Source organism: Leucoraja erinacea, chromosome 10 (genome assembly GCF_028641065.1).
Source record: "Leucoraja erinacea ecotype New England chromosome 10, Leri_hhj_1, whole genome shotgun sequence".
NCBI lineage: Eukaryota > Metazoa > Chordata > Chondrichthyes > Rajiformes > Rajidae > Leucoraja > Leucoraja erinaceus.
This window is the reverse complement of record NC_073386.1, coordinates 623,107-641,189: the sequence shown is the minus strand read 5'-3', so window position 1 is coordinate 641,189 and position 18,083 is coordinate 623,107. Positions and strand designations below refer to the sequence as shown.

Genomic DNA, 18,083 nt, shown 5'->3' with positions numbered 1-18,083 from the left:
GTCTGGTGAACCTTCTCTGCACTCCCTCTATGGCAATAATGTCCTTCCTCAGATTTGGAGACCAAAACTGTACACAATACTCCAGGTGTGGTCTCACCAAGACCCTGTACAACTGCAGTAGAACCTCCCTGCTCCTATACTCAAATCCTTTTGCTATGAAAGCTGACATACCATTCGCTTTCTTCACTGCCTGCTGCACCTGCATGCCTACTTTCAATGACTGGTGTACCATGACACCCAGGTCTCGCTGCATCTCCCCTTTTCCTAGTCGGCCACCATTTAGATAATAGTCTGCTTTCCTGTTTTTGCCACCAAAATGGATAACCTCACATTTATCCACATTATATTGCATCTGCCAAACATTTGCCCACTCACCCAGCCTATCCAAGTCACCTTGCAGTCTCCTAGCATCCTCCTTACAGCTAACACTGCCCCCCCAGCTTAGTGTCATCCGCAAACTTGGAGATATTGCCTTCAATTCCCTCATCCAGATCATTAATATATATTGTAAATAGCTGCGGTCCCAGCACTGAGCCTTGCGGTACCCCACTAGTCACTGCCTGCCATTGTGACAAGGACCCGTTTACTCCTACTCTTTGCTTCCTGTTTGCCAACCAGTTCTCTATCCACATCAATACTCTAACCCCCAATGCCATGTACTTTAAGTTTGTATACTAATCTCTTATGTGGGACCTTGTCGAAAGCCTTCTGGAAGTCCAGATACACCACATCCACTGGTTCTCTTCCTATCCACGCTACTAGTTACATGCTCGAAAAATTCTATAAGATTCGTCAGACATGATTTACCTTTCGTAAATCCATGCTGACTTTGTCCAATGACACCACTGCAAAAATACTTGGGACCAGGAAACTGCGCATCCCTGAACGTTCCAGTCGTGGAAATAGCATCTGGAAACATGTCGGAGCAGGACTTAGGAAAGCCCTGGGGCTCATAAAGGCGACAACATTAAGGATCTCCTACAGCCAAAGACAGCACCCTTATGCACCCACCAGCAGAACGAGAGAAGCTGGTGAAAGCTCAAAGGCAGGGCATACAGGACAGCGGTCTTTTAGACCATAGCCCAGACCGGCCTTTCTGGAAGATGCGCAAACCCCCAACCCAAAAACAAACCCAGACACCGGCGCCTCAACCTCCACGAAGACCACACAGAAGAAGCAAACTTCCACTGGTAACAATGGAGGTAGGTGGGTCTGGTCCCTTACAAATTATAGGAAGAGTGGATAATACACACATTGGTGGGAGATTACACTCTTTTGGATACATGGTGTATATTACCTACAGACACTTATATCCTAAGCAGTATCCAGGGATATACCATTGAATTGTGCAAAAGGGGTAATGGGTAAACCCAACACGATTGGCTGGAATACATTGTACTATATATTCAGTACAAAATGGGAACTGGTAACTGCTAAAGGACTGATTTCCAAAGGCTACTCCATGGCTAGCATCGACCTAAAAGATGCTTACTATTCAGTGCCTACACGGACTGATCACAAACGTTATTTTAAAAAATTCAACTGGATGGAGCAGCTCTGGCAGTATAGAGCTACCAAATACATAATCATATGATCTTACTAATTGTGGGCATAACTTTAGAGTTGGCCTAACTAGCTGTAACAGCCACCATACAGTTGGGTGAAAACTGGGGTTATCATACATCCAGTTAAATCTAAACTAACGCCTACCAACATAATGGATTATTTGGGGTTCACTATTGACAGCTCACATGTTGGTGATTTTACCAAAGGACAAGGCTAAAGTCTTAACTGAGGCCTGCAACAACCCCACAGACATCAGTGAACCGTCTATCAGATTGGTAGCAAGTATAATAGTAAGATTAAACGAGAACTTACCAGTTTGAAGTTTGATCTTTATTTTATGAGGAGGAACGTTGAGGGAATACGTGAAGAAACCCGCTTACGGCGCATGCGTGTCATTCTTCAAAGCAGCGGTGTGAGGTCACAGATACACAATAATGACCTAAGATAGTAAGATTATTAAAGAGAAACCAGTTTAAGATATGACCATATAAGGGTGGGAGCGGAGGGCACGTATTCCCTCAACGTTCCTCCTCATAAAATAAAGATCAAACTTCAAACTGGTAAGTTCTCGTTTAATCTTACTATTTTACTTCGGAGTCACGTGAGTGACTTCGTGAAGATTTCAAAGCTCTGTGACCTCATGCCGTGGAACGAGTCCAATCTTCACAACTGCCTTGGTAGTTTGGGAGAAATTGTTACTGGTATTTAAGAAAATACAATCATACCAACATTTTAAACAAAAATTGTAAATAATATTTATTACATCAATTGATAAACCTTATAAGCTTCAGGTATAAATTATATAGAACTCAAAATTTTGCCCGAAAACGTTTCTTCTTTTCTAACTGGTTTATTGTAAAATGTGTGAAACGTTTTCTCTGATGACCATCCTGCAGTTCTGAGGATTTCGTCCATTGGTACCTCCAGGCGATTAGCTGCTGATGTAGCTGCAGCCCTGGTGGAGTGAGATTTGAATACATTAGTGTCCACACCTGCCTGAATTAAGCAATATCTCAGCCACCGTGAAATGGTCTGAGTCGAGACTTTATGGTACGGCTTCTTATGGCTAATTAAAAGAGCCTTTTCATTGCCTCTGATAGCCTTTGTTCTGTAAATATATAACATAATGTGTTTCACTACACAGAGGCGTTCGTCGTGCGGATAGGCTATGAACTCTATCACCTGACCCGCTGATCCTGGTCTATTTTGCTTAATAAGGCCCTGGATCACGAAAATCAAACTTCCTGTCGCCTCAGTCAAGTTATCCAATCTTAATTTCTGCAATGACTGGACCCTTTGCGCTGTGACCAGCGCCATAAGCATTACCATTTTCATAGTGAGATAGTTCAGCGGTAATGCCGTAGCCGGTGACCAATTCCGTAACATGGTTAGAACTACACTCACATCCCAGATTTGGCTATATCTAGCCCTTGGTGGGTTTGTGTTAAAGATGCCTCGTAGCAGTTTTATTACTAGAGGATGTGAGCCGACACCCTGTCTTTCTGTGCCTTCCCATAAATAACTGGACAAGGCACTCCTAGCACTATTGACCGTGCTGTAACTGAGTCCTTCATAGTGCAGGCTTGTGAGAAATTCTAGGACAGCTGGAACATCCATCTTTCTGTGGTCTAGATTGTTATCCAGGCAGTATTTAGTCCATTTCTTAATATGACATAAATATTGTTTTTGAGTCGACAGTCTCTGTGCTGCTGTGATCATGTCCACAGTTCTATCAGATAAACCCATATGCCGAAGTGGTTCTTTCAGAGTCTACAAACCAATAAATTGAGATAATTATGGCAAGGATGGCTGTCCCCAGTCACCGGATGCACCAGCAACTGAGGACTATGTCTTAAAGTAATATATGGTGTAAGCACCAAATCCTGCAGCACCGAGAACCATGGTTGGGTAGGCCAATCAGGTACTATGAGAATCCCAGATGCCGAGTCTAGTTGAATTTTCCGTAGTACCCGATTGATGAGGCAGAAAGGAGGAAATGCATAAATGAACCATTTCCCCCAGTGCAAAGAGAATGCATCTGTAGCTTCTGCCCCAGGATCTGGTTCCCATGATATATACCTTGGTAACTGATGATTTAACCTGGATGCAAAAAGATCAATATCCGGCCTACCGTACTTTGCTGTGATATCAGCAAATATCGTTCTGTCTAACATCCATTCCGTATTTTCATTAAATTTTCGTGACCTGGCGTCTGCCACTGAATTAAGTATCCCTGGTAGATACGTAGCCGATAACCAAATATTCCTTTGGATACACCATTGCCAAATATGGTTTGCCAATTCATCACAGGATGTTGATATATTTCCACCCATATGATTTATATATGCCACCACCGTGGTATTGTCTATCTGCAATCTAACATGCTGGTTAATCATTCCCGAGCAATAAGCTTTTAGACCATAAAAAGCACTCAACATTTCTAAGTAATTTATACCCTTAGTGGTAAGTAGGTTAGTTTCCTGTATATTCCATCTCCCTCCAGAGCTCGAGATGGTATCCGTTGCTCCCCAACCCAGTGCACTGGCATCTGTTTGTAATACCACAGATGGGTTTGGAATAACTATTGGGTTGGAGCTATATATAACATTTGGTTCCCATGATATATACCTTGGTAACTGATGATTTAACCTGGATGCAAAAAGATCAATATCCGGCCTACCGTACTTTGCTGTGATATCAGCAAATATCGTTCTGTCTAACATCCATTCCATATTTTCATTAAATTTTCGTGACCTGGCGTCTGCCACTGAATTAAGTATCCCTGGTAGATACGTAGCCGATAACCAAATATTCCTTTGGATACACCATTGCCAAATATGGTTTGCCAATTCATCACAGGATGTTGATATATTTCCACCCATATGATTTATATATGCCACCACCGTGGTATTGTCTATCTGCAATCTAACATGCTGGTTAATCATTCCCGAGCAATAAGCTTTTAGACCATAAAAAGCACTCAACATTTCTAAGTAATTTATACCCTTAGTGGTAAGTAGGTTAGTTTCCTGTATATTCCATCTCCCTCCAGAGCTCGAGATGGTATCCGTTGCTCCCCAACCCAGTGCACTGGCATCTGTTTGTAATACCACAGATGGGTTTGGAATAACTATTGGGTTGGAGCTATATATAACATTTTGTTCCCACCATTGTAGTTCTTTTATGGCTCTTATTGTTAGCTCCATAGGCCTATCAAAATGGCCTCTATTAATTTTTAGTGCTCTAATTTTTTCTCTCTGTAAATTTTGGTAATGTAATCGTCCAAATTGAATGGCAGGAAACGTGGCTATAATTTTCCCAATAATCCTGGCTACCCGTCTAATGGATGGTTTAACGGTATTAATAAGCTCTGTGCAATCCTTTTGGAACTCCGTGGCTTTCCCTATAGGTAAAGTCACTAACATATCAAGTGTGTTAATGGTGAACCCTAAGTAATCAATATTAGTAGCAGGTGTTAATCTTGACTTAATTGGATGGATAATGAATCCCAGCTGTTCCATCAATTGTCTTGTGGCAACCACTGCTCTACTAGCCAATTCATAAGTTTTCCCCACAATCAAGATATCATCCAAATATGCCATCACTCTATAGTTTTGTTGTCTAAGGAATGCCAAAGCTGGTTTAAGAATTTTTGTGAATAATCTAGGGGCTGACGTTAGCCCGTTTGGTAGCGCCTTGTATTGCCAAAGCTGACCCATCCAATTAAATTTCAAAAACCGTCTGTGTTCGTCTCTGATGGGTACCGTATAGTAAGCATCTTGCAGATCAATACTTGCCATAAAGTAGCCTGCCGACACTAGCTCTGTAGCAGTACTAAAAGTATCCATTTTAAAATGAGCATATTGTACAAAATTATTAAGTGTTGATAAATCAATAATTATCCGGCAACCCCCATCTTTCTTATGTCTAATAAATATATTTGAGACAAATTCCTGTTTTTCATGTTTGGTTTTTTCAATTACTCCTTTAGTGAACAACCTTTGTATTTCAATATGAGCTTTAGCTCTGTCTAATTTGGTAAGCATATAAGTTCTGTCCGGTGTATGTTGTACTGGAGGGTCTTGTATGTGTATAAACTCTATCAGATATCCCTTAATACTGCTAAGGATATACCTATCCACAGTTAAATTACACCATGCTTCCAAATGAAATTGCAACCTCCCTCCAAGTTCTGTGCTCCTTATTAATTTTTGAGGCACAGACCCACCTACCTCCATGGTTATCGGTGGTGTTACTTTCTTGGTTTTAACCGAGGTTGCGGAGGGCCTTGAGGTTGAAAGTGGGGTAAATGTTGAAGTGGAGGCATCCGCATTTTCCATTGTGGGCGTCCCGGGCCAACCCCTAAAAAAGGACGCTGCTGCTGGTTACCTCTGGCCTCTCTCCAATTTTTCGTACTATAAATATTAGTACTTGCTTTTTTAGTCGTCCCATAAGGATGATACCGTTTTCCGAGATATCCTTTGGTCGCTTTTATTAGGCCCAAAGTTTTGGCCTCTTCCTCCAAATCTTTGACCTGTTTTGATAGGTCACCCCCAAACAACAAATTTTGAGGTTTTATGGCTTTCTGCTTGCACAAGATTGCAAATTTTGGATCTAATGCTGGCTGAATAGCCCCTTTCCTGATGTTGTTCAGTTCAAATTGAACATTGCAAAACAGTGCTAAAGCGTCTTTCATGTCATTTGACATATCCACATTCTCTAGCGTACGGGCCAAAGCTGTTATACCCGCCGAGAGTCCTTTAAGAGCGTTTTGTATTTTGATATCTTGACTCCGGATAGCCTGCCCCACGTGTCTCCAAATGCTTCGGTTCACACTGGGTACATTCAGAGCCGCACAATTTCGCGGAGGTAAATGTCTACCCCATACCTCAGCTAAGGTATTAGTTTGCAGGTGATGGGTCGTCATGTAATCAATGCTGGCAGCCATCCTGGCCTCTAGGTCTTTTCCAGTTTGTTCTTGCTGGAAATATTTGCCCACCATGTCCAGCAACTGTGTTCCCTCATCCATATGGGAACGTGGCTCTGACTCTTGTTCAGAGTCTGAGTCAGGCAGCCCTTGAACACCCTCTTCAGATGAGGATGATATGTCCAGCAGCCTTTTCTGGCAATGCTCTGAGGGACTTACACCTGTGCCTGTGTGGCTTTTATCCATTTTCTGGAGCCTGGCACTATGGAGAAATTCCTCCCACAACCGCTCCAGCCGACTTTCGTGCTCTCCCGCACTGGTCGATCGCGGGTGTTTATTTTTAGCCCACCGCTCCTGCCGACTTTCGTGCCCTCAGGCACTAGTCGCAAGCGGTTTTAATCGCAACCCGTCGCCATGCCTACCGGCTCTGGTTGCTCCCGGCCGCTGCAAATGCCGTTGTTCGTCGTCCCGGTACTCCTCCGAACATATTGATGACGGCCCCACATGCTGCAGCCACTCGTACTGTTTTCCGAGCTCTGCAGATGTGGTCGCTGCTGGCTGCTCTATTCCCTGCAGCTGGTCCTTATCACTGCGATACAAGTAAGTATTTACCAGCGACTTTTCGGGCTCACTTTCACAGTGATAAGTTTTGCGTTTCGCCTTCCCGCCCGGTCTAGAATTAGTTTTTCCCGGCGCGGGGTTTGAATCTGGCACAGCTGTCTCAATGCAAACTGCCTGTGCCGTCGGCTGCTGCTGCGGGTCCCCAGCACCTTTACCGCTGACATCCTGCAGCTTCTTCACAGCCTTTCTGCGTCCTCTGTCCATTCCTATAAACGGTGAAAAATGCAGAATCACTTACCTGCCTTCCACCGGCTTTTTAACTCTCCCGTTCAAGGGGACGTCCTCCCCAGGTCCGACACGTTCAATGCGTGTATGCGATATGACACGCATGCGCCGTAAGCGGGTTTCTTCACGAAGTCACTCACGTGACTCCGAAGTAAAATTGACATATAGTGTCTGCCTTTCCAGCCACACAATTTGGACCTTTGTATTACCAAAAATCTACAAAAGGGCAAAATACAAACACTCAAAGTTAATACGGGTCATTTCGACAGACCAATAAGCCACCTATCAAAGCTTATGGAATTAAAATGGTGGAGGGATAACATTCGGCATTGTTCCAACCCTATCGTTATCAGCAAACCCTTAGTGGTCCTACAAACTGATGCCAGTGCGCTTGGTTGGGGTACTACCAATTTCCATCTCCATCTGTGGAGGTAGGTGAAAGGCACAGGAGGCATAATTATCACAGACACTGGGCATAAACTACCTGGAAATGTGGGGTGCGTTCTATGGCCTAAAGTCATACTGCTCTGGGATAAATCACCAGCGTGTTAGACTACAGAGTGACAATCTGACTAATACAATTTGGTAATGGTGTATCCAGAGAAATGTTGGAATATCAGCTACTTACCTACCAGGTAACCCAAAATTCAGTGACAGACATCAGGTCACGCAAATTCAATAAAATAAGACTTAATCACCAGTTACCAAACTGTTTCTTGGGAACCAGACCCTGGGACAGCAGGGACAGATGCTTTTCACTGCATTGAGGGGGCAATTGTTTATCTATGCATTCTCTCCTTTTCTGCATCATCAGTCGGGTATTACGAAAAATACAACAAGACTCAGCGTCTGTTAATTGGTGGTGCCGATTGGCCTACTTAACCATGGTTCATTGTGATACTCAACATGGGGTTTAACCATGCATCACCATCCTGAAACAATCAGATTATTGGTTCATCCCGTAACAAGGGAACCCATCCATGTCGAAAACAACAAACCTATCAATTTGTAGAGTCTAAAAAAACCTCTACTGCAACTGGCGGACCGAACATTGAACACTATCTCAGCGGGCCACAGACAGTCCACCAAAAACTATATCTGGTATAAATCAGGAAATGGGAGATATATTGTCACAGAAACAACATCACCTACAGTTTGATGAACATAACGTCTGTTCTCGAATTCCTGGCAGGCCTCCATTATGATGATTAACTGCGCCAGAAGTGCCATATCAACATATCTATGGCAAGGATCAGAGCGTCATTCTGTTGGGACTCACCCCTGGTAACCAAACTTATGAGGGGATTTTTTAATATCTATCCCCCAAGAACCAGGTACTCTCTAAATGGGATATGAGTATTGCCCTAACGTTGCTAAGGAATTGGTCTCCAGCAACAGCTCTGTCCCTGCAAAGACTGACACACAAACCAGTCATGCTGATGGCTTTGGTCACGTCACTAAGGGTACAGTCGTACATAAGTTAAGGATGGACTATATGACTTCTTCAACAGGAATATAACGTTTCATATTACAAATTAGTCAAACAGAACAGACCAGGATCATCAGGCCTCAAAATAGAATTTAGGGATTACCCTACAGATATCGTCTCTGTATAATAAGACAATTATTGTTCTATATGGAGAACACCAAAAACATCTGAGGCTATGAGATGGCACTACTAATCAGCCACAAACAAACCCACAAAAAAGTGTCGGTTCAAACTATTTCCAGATGGCTGAAACAGGTTTTAACAACAGCTGGGGTGGATACTAACATATTCAAATCTTATTCCACCAGGGCTGCAACTACATCGGCAGCTATGGAGTTGGATGTACCAATGAACCAAATCCTCGAGACAGCAGGATGGATCAGGGGAAAATGTTCCAACTATTCTACCACAAACCAGTAGTTAAACTGGAACTTTGCAGAGCCAATTTTAAGTTCTGTAATATAATTTCACCCCATAAATAGGGGCTATAATTTGTTGTTAACAATTTATCATGGATTTCAATGTTGGGATTCATGTCTAAACATGTTAACACAATTCCTCCCACAGTCAATTAAGGCAGATGTGATGCATGGACTCGTTTCCACGGCATGAAATCACAGAGCTTTGAAATCTTCACGTAGTCACTCACGTGACTCCGAAGTAAAATAGTAAGATTAAACGAGAACTTACCAGTTCGAAGTTTGATCATTATTTTATGAGGAGTAAGTTGAGGGAATACGTGCCCTCCGCTCCCACCCTTGATCATATACTCAACTGGTATTTGCTTCTCTAATCTTACTATGTTCAGTCATTAGTTATCTGTGATTTCACACCGCTGCTTTGAAGAATGACACGCATGCGTCCTGGCGGGGTTCTTCACGTATTCTCTCAACGTTACTCCTCATAAAATAACAATCAAACTTCGAACTGGTAAGTTCTCGTTTAATCTTACTATTATGTTGGCTGCTTTTCTGAGACAGTGTGAAGTGTAGATTAGTTTTGTTTATTGTCACGTGTACCGAGGTACAGTGAAAAGCTTTTGTTGCGTGCTAACCAGTCAGCAGAAAGAAAATACATGATTACGATCGAGCTATTTACAGTATACAGACACATGATAAGATACAGAACGGTGTCAATGGTGGGGAGTGTGGTCTGTGTGATGGACTGGGCTACATCCACAATTCTCTGCGATTCTTTGTGGTCTTGGGCAAGTCCGTTCATCAACTCAATTGGGAAGTGAATTGACTTGTTAAACACAACAATGTTTCCATAATATAAAACATATTTGGATGTACTGACCGTAGCTGTGTATTCTCCAGTGGACTTACCTTGTAGACAAAATATGAGGCTTTCAGGTCGTCGTCCCAAATCCTACCGGTCATTGACTTGGGCAAAAGTTGCAGGATATCTTTGTATGGGATATTGGTTACTCCGACATTACTGCAGGGCGCTCCTTCAAAAGCTATCTTTTGAATTTCACATCTTCCTGCCTGAAAATTATAAATGAATGAGAAAGTAGAAAGGGTGGCACGGTGATGCAGCGGTAGACCACCAGGGGCGCCGGGGCGATGGCTGCTGTTTTTTAATTCTTTTTGTTATTATTTAGTTTGTTAAAAGTTTTGTTTTTAATGTTCTTCAGTTTGTTTTATGTGGGGGGAGGGGGGAGGAGATCGGGGGAAACTTTTTTTCAAGTTCTTACCGTCACGAAGATGTGATCGATTTTCGGATCACATTCTCCGGGCTCTGCGGCCTACCATCAATAGAGCTGGAAGCGTCCTCGGACTGTCGTGAGCCCCACGGCGGGGCGTGAACTTAACATCAGAACTGATCCGTTGCCTGGGATCGCTCCCACCGCGACCACCTCAGACTTTAACTCAAGGGCTCGTGGTCTCGCGTGAGGCCAAGTCGGGAGCTCCAATGTCGCGGAAGGTTCACCAGCCCCGACGCGAGGTTCAGCTGACATTCCTTCGATGAGGGAGCGGATCACCTCAACGCGGAGAGCCCGAACGCCGCCGACTATGGGATTTAAGATCATCCCGTCAACGGAGGGCTCGAGGTCCACGACCGAGGAAGAACTAAGGGAAGTACTTGAACTTTATTTCACCTTCCATCACAATGAGGAATGTGTAGGAGTCACTGTGGTGGATGTTCATGTTAAAATGTGTTTTTGAAGTGATCTGTTACTTTTAACTGTTTGACTGACCTGGCCAATGAAATTCCTCGTATGTTGCAAAACATACTTGGCGAATAAAGTGTGATTCTGATTCTGAGTTGCTGCCTCACAGCGCCAGACACCGGGTTCGTCCTGACTACGAGTGTTGCCTGTACGGAGTTTGTACGATTTCTCTGTTATCGTGTGGGTTTCCTCCGGGTGAACCGGTTTCTTCCCACTTTCCAGGTTAATTGGCTTGATACAATTGTAAATTGCCCTAGTGTGTGTAGGATAGTGCTAGTGTGTGGGGATCGCTGGTCGGTGGGCCAAAGGGCCTGTTTCCACGTTATCTCTAAACTAAACTAAAGATAAAAATGTTTGCTTTGGTAATTTAAAAAAATACGGTAAATGAATGACTGATTGATAGGTAAAGAAGTCAAGTGAGAAACAGGCCCTTCGGTCCACTGAATCCGTGCTGACCAGTGATCACCCATAGTTCCATCCTACACAATAGGGACAAGTTACAGAAGCCAATTAACCTGCAAACCTGTACGCATTTGGAGTGTGGTAGGAGATCGGAGCACCCGGAAGAAGCCCACACAGTTACAGAAAGAAAGTACAAACTCTGTTCAGGCAGTACCCGTAGTCAGGATCGAACCCGGGTCTCTGGCGCGGTAAGGAAGCAACTCTACCGCTGCGACACCATGTCAAATTGTTCATTTAAATCTCCACCTCAGCCCATTCCCCATCTCTGTCTTTGGCCTCTTACCTTCTTCAAGATGAACTAGCGGCTGGCACCTCATCTGCTGATGCCTTGAGACAGCGGCACTACCTGCTGCACCATTATGCTACCCACTGTATAATACTAAAATAAAACGAGTATTTCAAATCCTAATTTAAAAAGTTATTGAAATAATCTAGAATAAATCCAACCAAAGGTTCATATAATGAGAAGAAGTTTAGTGTAAAATGATGAGGTGTGGCACGGTGGCCCAGCGGTAGAGTTGCTGCCTCACTGCGCCAGAGACCCGGGTTCGATCCTGATTATGGGTACTGCCTGTACGGAGTTTGTATGTTCTCTCTGTGACCACATGGGTTTTCTCAAGGTGCTCCGGTTTCCTCCCACACTTCAAAGTCATGCAGGTTTGGAGGTTAATTGGCTTCTGTAAATTGTCCCTAGTGTGTAGGATAGAACAACGGGTGATAATTGGTCACCGTGGACTCGGTGGACAAAGGGCCTGTTTTCTCGCTGTATCTCTAAACTAAACTAAAACAATGATATGTCTTGTTTCTTATTTAGTGTTAAAGATTTGTTTCTCCAGGACACTGCAGTGAGGCAAGTTTAATCTACAGGATAAAGGTAATCTAAATAGAGTCATAAAGTCACAGTCATACAGCGTGGAAACAGACCCTTTGGCCCAACTTGCCCAGCCCAACCAAGATGCCCCATCTACACTAGACCCACCTGCTTGCATTTGGCTCATATCTCTCTAAACCTGTGCCATCTATGTAGTTGTAAGTACCCGTCTCAACTACCTCCTGGCAGCTCGTTCCATACACCCATCACCCTCTGTGTGAAAATGTTGCCCCTCGGTTTCCTAGTAACTCTTTCCCCTCTCACTTTAAACCTACGTCCTCTGGTCCGTGATTCATCCACCTTGGACTCTGTGTGTTCACCCGATCCATTTTCCTAAGTCCTGGCCTGCAAAACCTCTCACTAGATTAGTTTTGGTTTAGTTTATTTTCACAATACAAGTTCTCCCCCTTCTGTTGTGTGCTAACATCTTACCTCAAGGGCAACATCTTACCTCAATTAAACGAATGCAAGTATAATCATGACCAAACCATGGAACAATCAATATTATCTTCTTGCTATTAATGCCGTTTTTGATATAACTGAAGATTCCTGAAAGGGGCAGAAAATAATGACAGCATTAATATTTAAACTGGGCACGTGATCTCTGGAGAGAAGGAATGGGTGATGTTTCAGGTCGAGACCCTTCTTCAGACTGATGTCAAGGGAGTGGGCAGTACGGAGATAAAATGTAGTTTGTGACAGTAAGACTGGGGGGGGGGGGGGGTGTGGACAGAGATGGATAGCAAGGGCTACTTGAAATGAGTGAAGTCAATGTAAGCTGCTGTTTCTCAGATATACAGGAGTCCACACCTGGAACAGTGGATATTGTCGAAGAGGTTGGAGGAGGTGCAAGTGAACCTTCGGGGTCCTTGGACGGAATCGAGAGAGTTGTTAAAGGGACAGGTGTTGCACCACCTATGGTTGCAGGGGAAGGTACCTGGTCAGGGGGTGGTTTGGGTGGGAAGGGACGAGTTAACCAGGGAGTTGCGGAGGGAGCAGTCTCTGTGGAAAGTAGAAACGTGTGGAGATGAGTAGATGGGGCTAATTGTAGGATCCCGTTGGAGGTGGTGTAAATGTCGGAGGATTATGTGCTGTATGCGACTGCTGATGGGGTGGAAGGTGAGGGCAAGGGGGACTCTGTCCTTGTTACGAATGGGGGAAGGGAGAGCAATAGCAGAGCTGTGGGATATTGAGGAGACCCTAGTGAACGCCTCATCTATAATGGAAGAGGGGAACCCCCATTTCCGTAAGAATTAGGTCATCTCTAAAACCTCTTCCTGGGCGCAGATACGGCGTTGACGGACTGGTTCCACCAAGATGCAGCGCAGATCGCCACAGGAGATCCTTTTTCCCTGTGGCAATCAAACAATACAAGTTCTCCCCCTTCTGTTGTGGGCTAGACTGACCCCCCCCCCCCCCCCCCCCCCCCCCCCAATCTTTGCACATCCCCAATCCTGGACTTCCCACTCTTCACATTAATTTAATGTTTCATGCATCTTGTGTGGATGTAGCCCAGGCCATCACACAAACCAACCTCCCTTCCCTAAATGGGTCCATTTATACCCCATGCTGCCTTGGCAAGGCCAGCAGCATTATCACGGATGTGCAGGTTTGTAGGTAAATTGCCCCTAGTGTGTAGCGAGTGGATACAAAAGTATTTTAGTTGTTTACCTAAAATTGGACAACCCAATATTCTAAATATCATTACCTCTGGTAGATGGGGCATCTTAGTCAGTTAAGCCTCTTTAATGGCAACCTCCGTTTCTCTTTCCACATTTGCTACCTGACCAGCAAATTATTTTTCTGCCATTTTCTGTTCTGTTTCAGATTTGTGACATCTGCAGGATTTTGCTTCTGGCTTATTCCACTTACCTGTCTGGGCCTGGTGATAGGGAGCATTTGCCTTTGCAAAGCAATCCGTCCACATATGCTTCTGCACGTCAAATGAGGTCACATGTACATAATGGGCATATTTGGAAGCTGAGACAAGGTTGGAGCAAACTGTAGTACTGGTGTTACAATTCCAAGGAGCGTAAAATGAGATCTGGGGAAAAAATGGAAGAAGGGGTTTCAGCCGTTGTGTTTCCTCAGTGGTCCAGCCCTAGTTACACCCATCTTGTTTCCACTCATTCTTCATCCATAACAACAATGTCTCTTTCACACAGTCGAACCAGAGTTTTATAGTCAGTTTTATAGACCGTCAGAACCTTTCTCCCAGAGAGGAAACATCAAAACATCTAGATGGCATGGATTTAGGAATGAGAGGGCAACGTTTAAGGAGATGTGTTGGCCTAGTTCTTTAACAGAGGGTGGTGAGTGCCTGGAATGTACGGCCAGGGGTGGTGGTGGATGCAGAGACTAAATTGCCATTGAAGATGCTTAACTTGGATGCACCATCTCAGCCAGTCCCTTTTGCCCATATCCCTCCAAACCTTTCCTATCCATGTACTCATCCAAGTCTCATTTAAATGCTGTTCTGCCACAACTCCCTCCTCTGGCAGGTCGTTCCACATACCCACTCTCTAAGTGACTAAGCTGCCTCTCAGGCTCCTATTAAATCTTGCTCCTGTCGCCATAACGCTGCATTCACCCTATCTATTCACCTCATGATTTTATGCACCTCTATAGGATCACCCCTCAGCCTCCTGTGCTCCAACGAGTATCATGTACAAGCAGAGGAGGTTGGTTTAACTTGGCATCATTTCTGACACAGGAACTGTAGGCCGAAAGGCCTGTTCATGTGATGCACCATTATATCTTCTATGTTCAATGATTTTGTACACAGTGGGGGAAAGATTTAATAGGAACCTGAGGGGCAACTTTTTCACACAAAGGATGGTAGGTGCATGGAATGAGCTGCTGGAGGAGGTAGTTGAGGCAGAGATCACAATCTTTTAGAAACAGTAGACTAAGTGGGACCCGTTGGGTTCCAGTCAGACGGGATGCCTGGTCCCCCAACGCAACCCATTCCCCAATGCAATATTCCATCACTCACCCGTTCCCACAACTCAACCCATTCCCCCAACACTATTTTCCACCACTCACACATAGCCCCTAACTGCGCAGGCGCGGCTCATTTCCCCTCATCCCCCAGCACTGCCTCCTCCTGTCATGTGTGGGAGGGGAGGGAAGGGGGCTGTGGGATGAGAGGGAAGGGGGGTGTGTGTGGGCAGGAGGGTATAGGAGCGAGGTGAGGCGGCAGAGCGAGGTGAGGGAAGAGAGCATGGTGTGGGGTGAGGGGGGTGAAGGGGAGGGGGGTGTGTGGGGTGGGAGGGTGGTGTGGTGTGTATGTGTTGCCGCTCTTGTTGCGTTCTGCACCCGGGGGAGGGGGACGGCTTCAGGTGGGGGCTGTCGAGGCTGGTGGGGGAGGGGGAAAGTGCGTCATGCAGCCGGGGGAGGTGGGCGGCTTCAGGCGGGGAATGTCCGGGGCCATGGGGGGGGGTGGGAGCATCCTGCACTCCCCCCATCCACTCTCCGTGACTCTCTGGCGGCGCAGCCATTCCCGCCCATTGGGTTCCCATTGTGATGTAGAATACGCGGGTATTACTGCGCAGGCGCAGCTGACGGGCACGGCAAGTGGAAGAGGGATTTATTAAAGCTTAAAATGTGAATAACTCTTAAATATAACAATTTAAACGTTAAAAATCAGATTTATTCAGTCCATTCTTTCTTGTTGTGTCTACTATTGCATTCTGCAGCCAGGGGAAGAGGATAGCTACAGGTGGGTGCTCTCGGGTGCCGATGGGGGGAGCATCCTGTAGCTAGGGACGGTTTCAGGCAGGAGCTGGCGGGAGCGGCCTGTAGCTGGAGGAGGGGGGTGACTTCAGGTGGAAGGTAGAAGCTGGGGGAGGGGGCGTACTGTCGCTGGGGGAGGGGGACGGCTTCAGGCGGCGGCCAGTGGGGGGCTTTCTGGGGGGCTAGTATAGGTACTGTGGGCTGAAGGGACTGTGTTTCCGGAGGGCTAGTACGGACATTGTGGGCCGAGTAAACTTTTCTTGGGCTAGTCCTGTGGGGGAGGGGTTGAGGGGAGGGGGATGTGGGTGAGGGAGGGGTGTGGGGGAGGGGAGAGTGGGTTTTTGGGGGGTTCCCAAACATAGGCAGGTGGGTATAGTGTAGATGAGACATTTTGGCCAGCATGGGCAAGTCGAAATGAAAGGCTTGTTTCCACGCTGTATCATGCTATGACTTTTGAGCAATTGTATGAAGATTCAAATTGAAGCCTTCCCATTCCTGGAACTGGGGATTAACTCACCAGTAAAATTCAGAGCTATGTCATTTTGTTGTGTCTAATATACCCTCAATAAATCCTATGGTTCGAATGAGAATTCCATGGAGCCTTGTAGCAGGATGGAGCACCATATACGTTACAGCTAAGTATCAAGTACCGAGTTTGAGTTTGAGTTTCGTTTAGTTTATTGTCACGTGTACCGAGGTACAGTGAAAAGCTTTTGTTGCGTGCTAACTAGTCAGAAGAAAGACAATACATGATTACAATGGAGTCATTTACAGTGTACAGATACATGATAAAGGGAATAACATGAATTACGTTTAGTGCAAGATAAAGTCAGAAAATTCCAATCATAGATAGAGATAGTCCAAGGGTCACCAATGAGATAGATAGTAGTTCAGGACTGCTCTCTAGTTGTGGTAGGATGATTCAGTTGCCTGATCACAGCCGGGAAGAAACTGTCCCTGCCACTGGAGGTGTGTGTTTTCACACTTCTATACCATTTGCCTGATGGGAGCGGAGAGAAATAGACACAAGGAACTGCAGACACTTGTTCATCAAGAAGAACAGAATGTACTGGAGTAACTCAACGGGTCATGCAGCATCCCTGGAGAACATGGAGAGGTGATGTTTCAGGTCCAGACTCCTCTTCAGAGTTCAAATGCTGCCTGACCCATTGAGTTGCTCCAGCATTTTGTGCCTATCTTTGGTGTAAACCAGCATCTGCAGTTCCTTTCCACGCAAGTGATAGGTGGATAAAGTTTGAGAGCGATGGGGAGGGAGTTTGATTGGTTACTGATTGGGTAAAGGCCAGAGATGAAAAGAAAAACGTGTGAGGTAAGGATAGAGGTGGCGTGAAGTGTGAAGGATACAGGTGGAAGGTGGAAGGGAATGGAGGTGGGGAGGGGGAGGGGAAGAGGAGAAAATGGTGTGAATCTAGGTGGGGAACAGGGGGAGAGAGAAGGGGGAGGGGGGGGGGGGGGGGGGGGGGATTTGTTCACCTAAAACAAATGTTCTAAATATCATTATTTCATCAGCTACACGAGCATCAATGTTACTTTATCATTAACACAGAACAAGTACAGCACAGGAACAGGCTCTTTCAGTACACCATGTATGTGCTGAACATTTTAGTTTAGTTTAGTTTATTGTCACAGTTTATTGTTTAGTTTATTGAACATGATGCCAAGACCAACTGTTATCTGCCTGCACATAATCCATATCCCTCCATTCCCTGCATATCCATATGCCTCGACAAAAGTCTCTTAAATGCCATCGTATCTGCCACAACCGCCACCCCCGGCAACGTGTTCCAGGCACCCACATCTGCTTTAAACTTTGCCCCTCTCAACTTAAACGTATGCCCTCTAATATCCGATGTTTGCATCCTGGGAATAAGGTTCTGACTGTCTACCATATCAATCCCTCTCATATAATTATATATACTTCCATCATGTCTCCATGCAATCTTTGGCGTTCCAGAGAAAATAATGTGGATTGTCACCTTGTCGTGGTGGA

General features: G+C 45.1%; 1 protein-coding gene across 3 annotated transcripts in view; it reads right to left on the bottom strand.

Annotated features, from left to right (window-relative positions):
• LOC129700687 (di-N-acetylchitobiase-like) overlaps positions 1 to 18,083 on the bottom strand; it is a 79,482-nt gene that overhangs the window by 3,638 nt on the left and 57,761 nt on the right. For all 3 annotated transcript variants that reach the window (XM_055641271.1, XM_055641272.1, XM_055641270.1), the window contains 3 exons: positions 14,210 to 14,381; positions 12,789 to 12,886; positions 10,157 to 10,318 (listed from right to left, as the gene is read on the bottom strand). In XM_055641271.1, the coding sequence (XP_055497246.1) occupies positions 10,157 to 10,318; positions 12,789 to 12,886; positions 14,210 to 14,381 (432 nt within the window). The remainder of the gene's footprint in view (positions 1 to 10,156; positions 10,319 to 12,788; positions 12,887 to 14,209; positions 14,382 to 18,083) is intronic.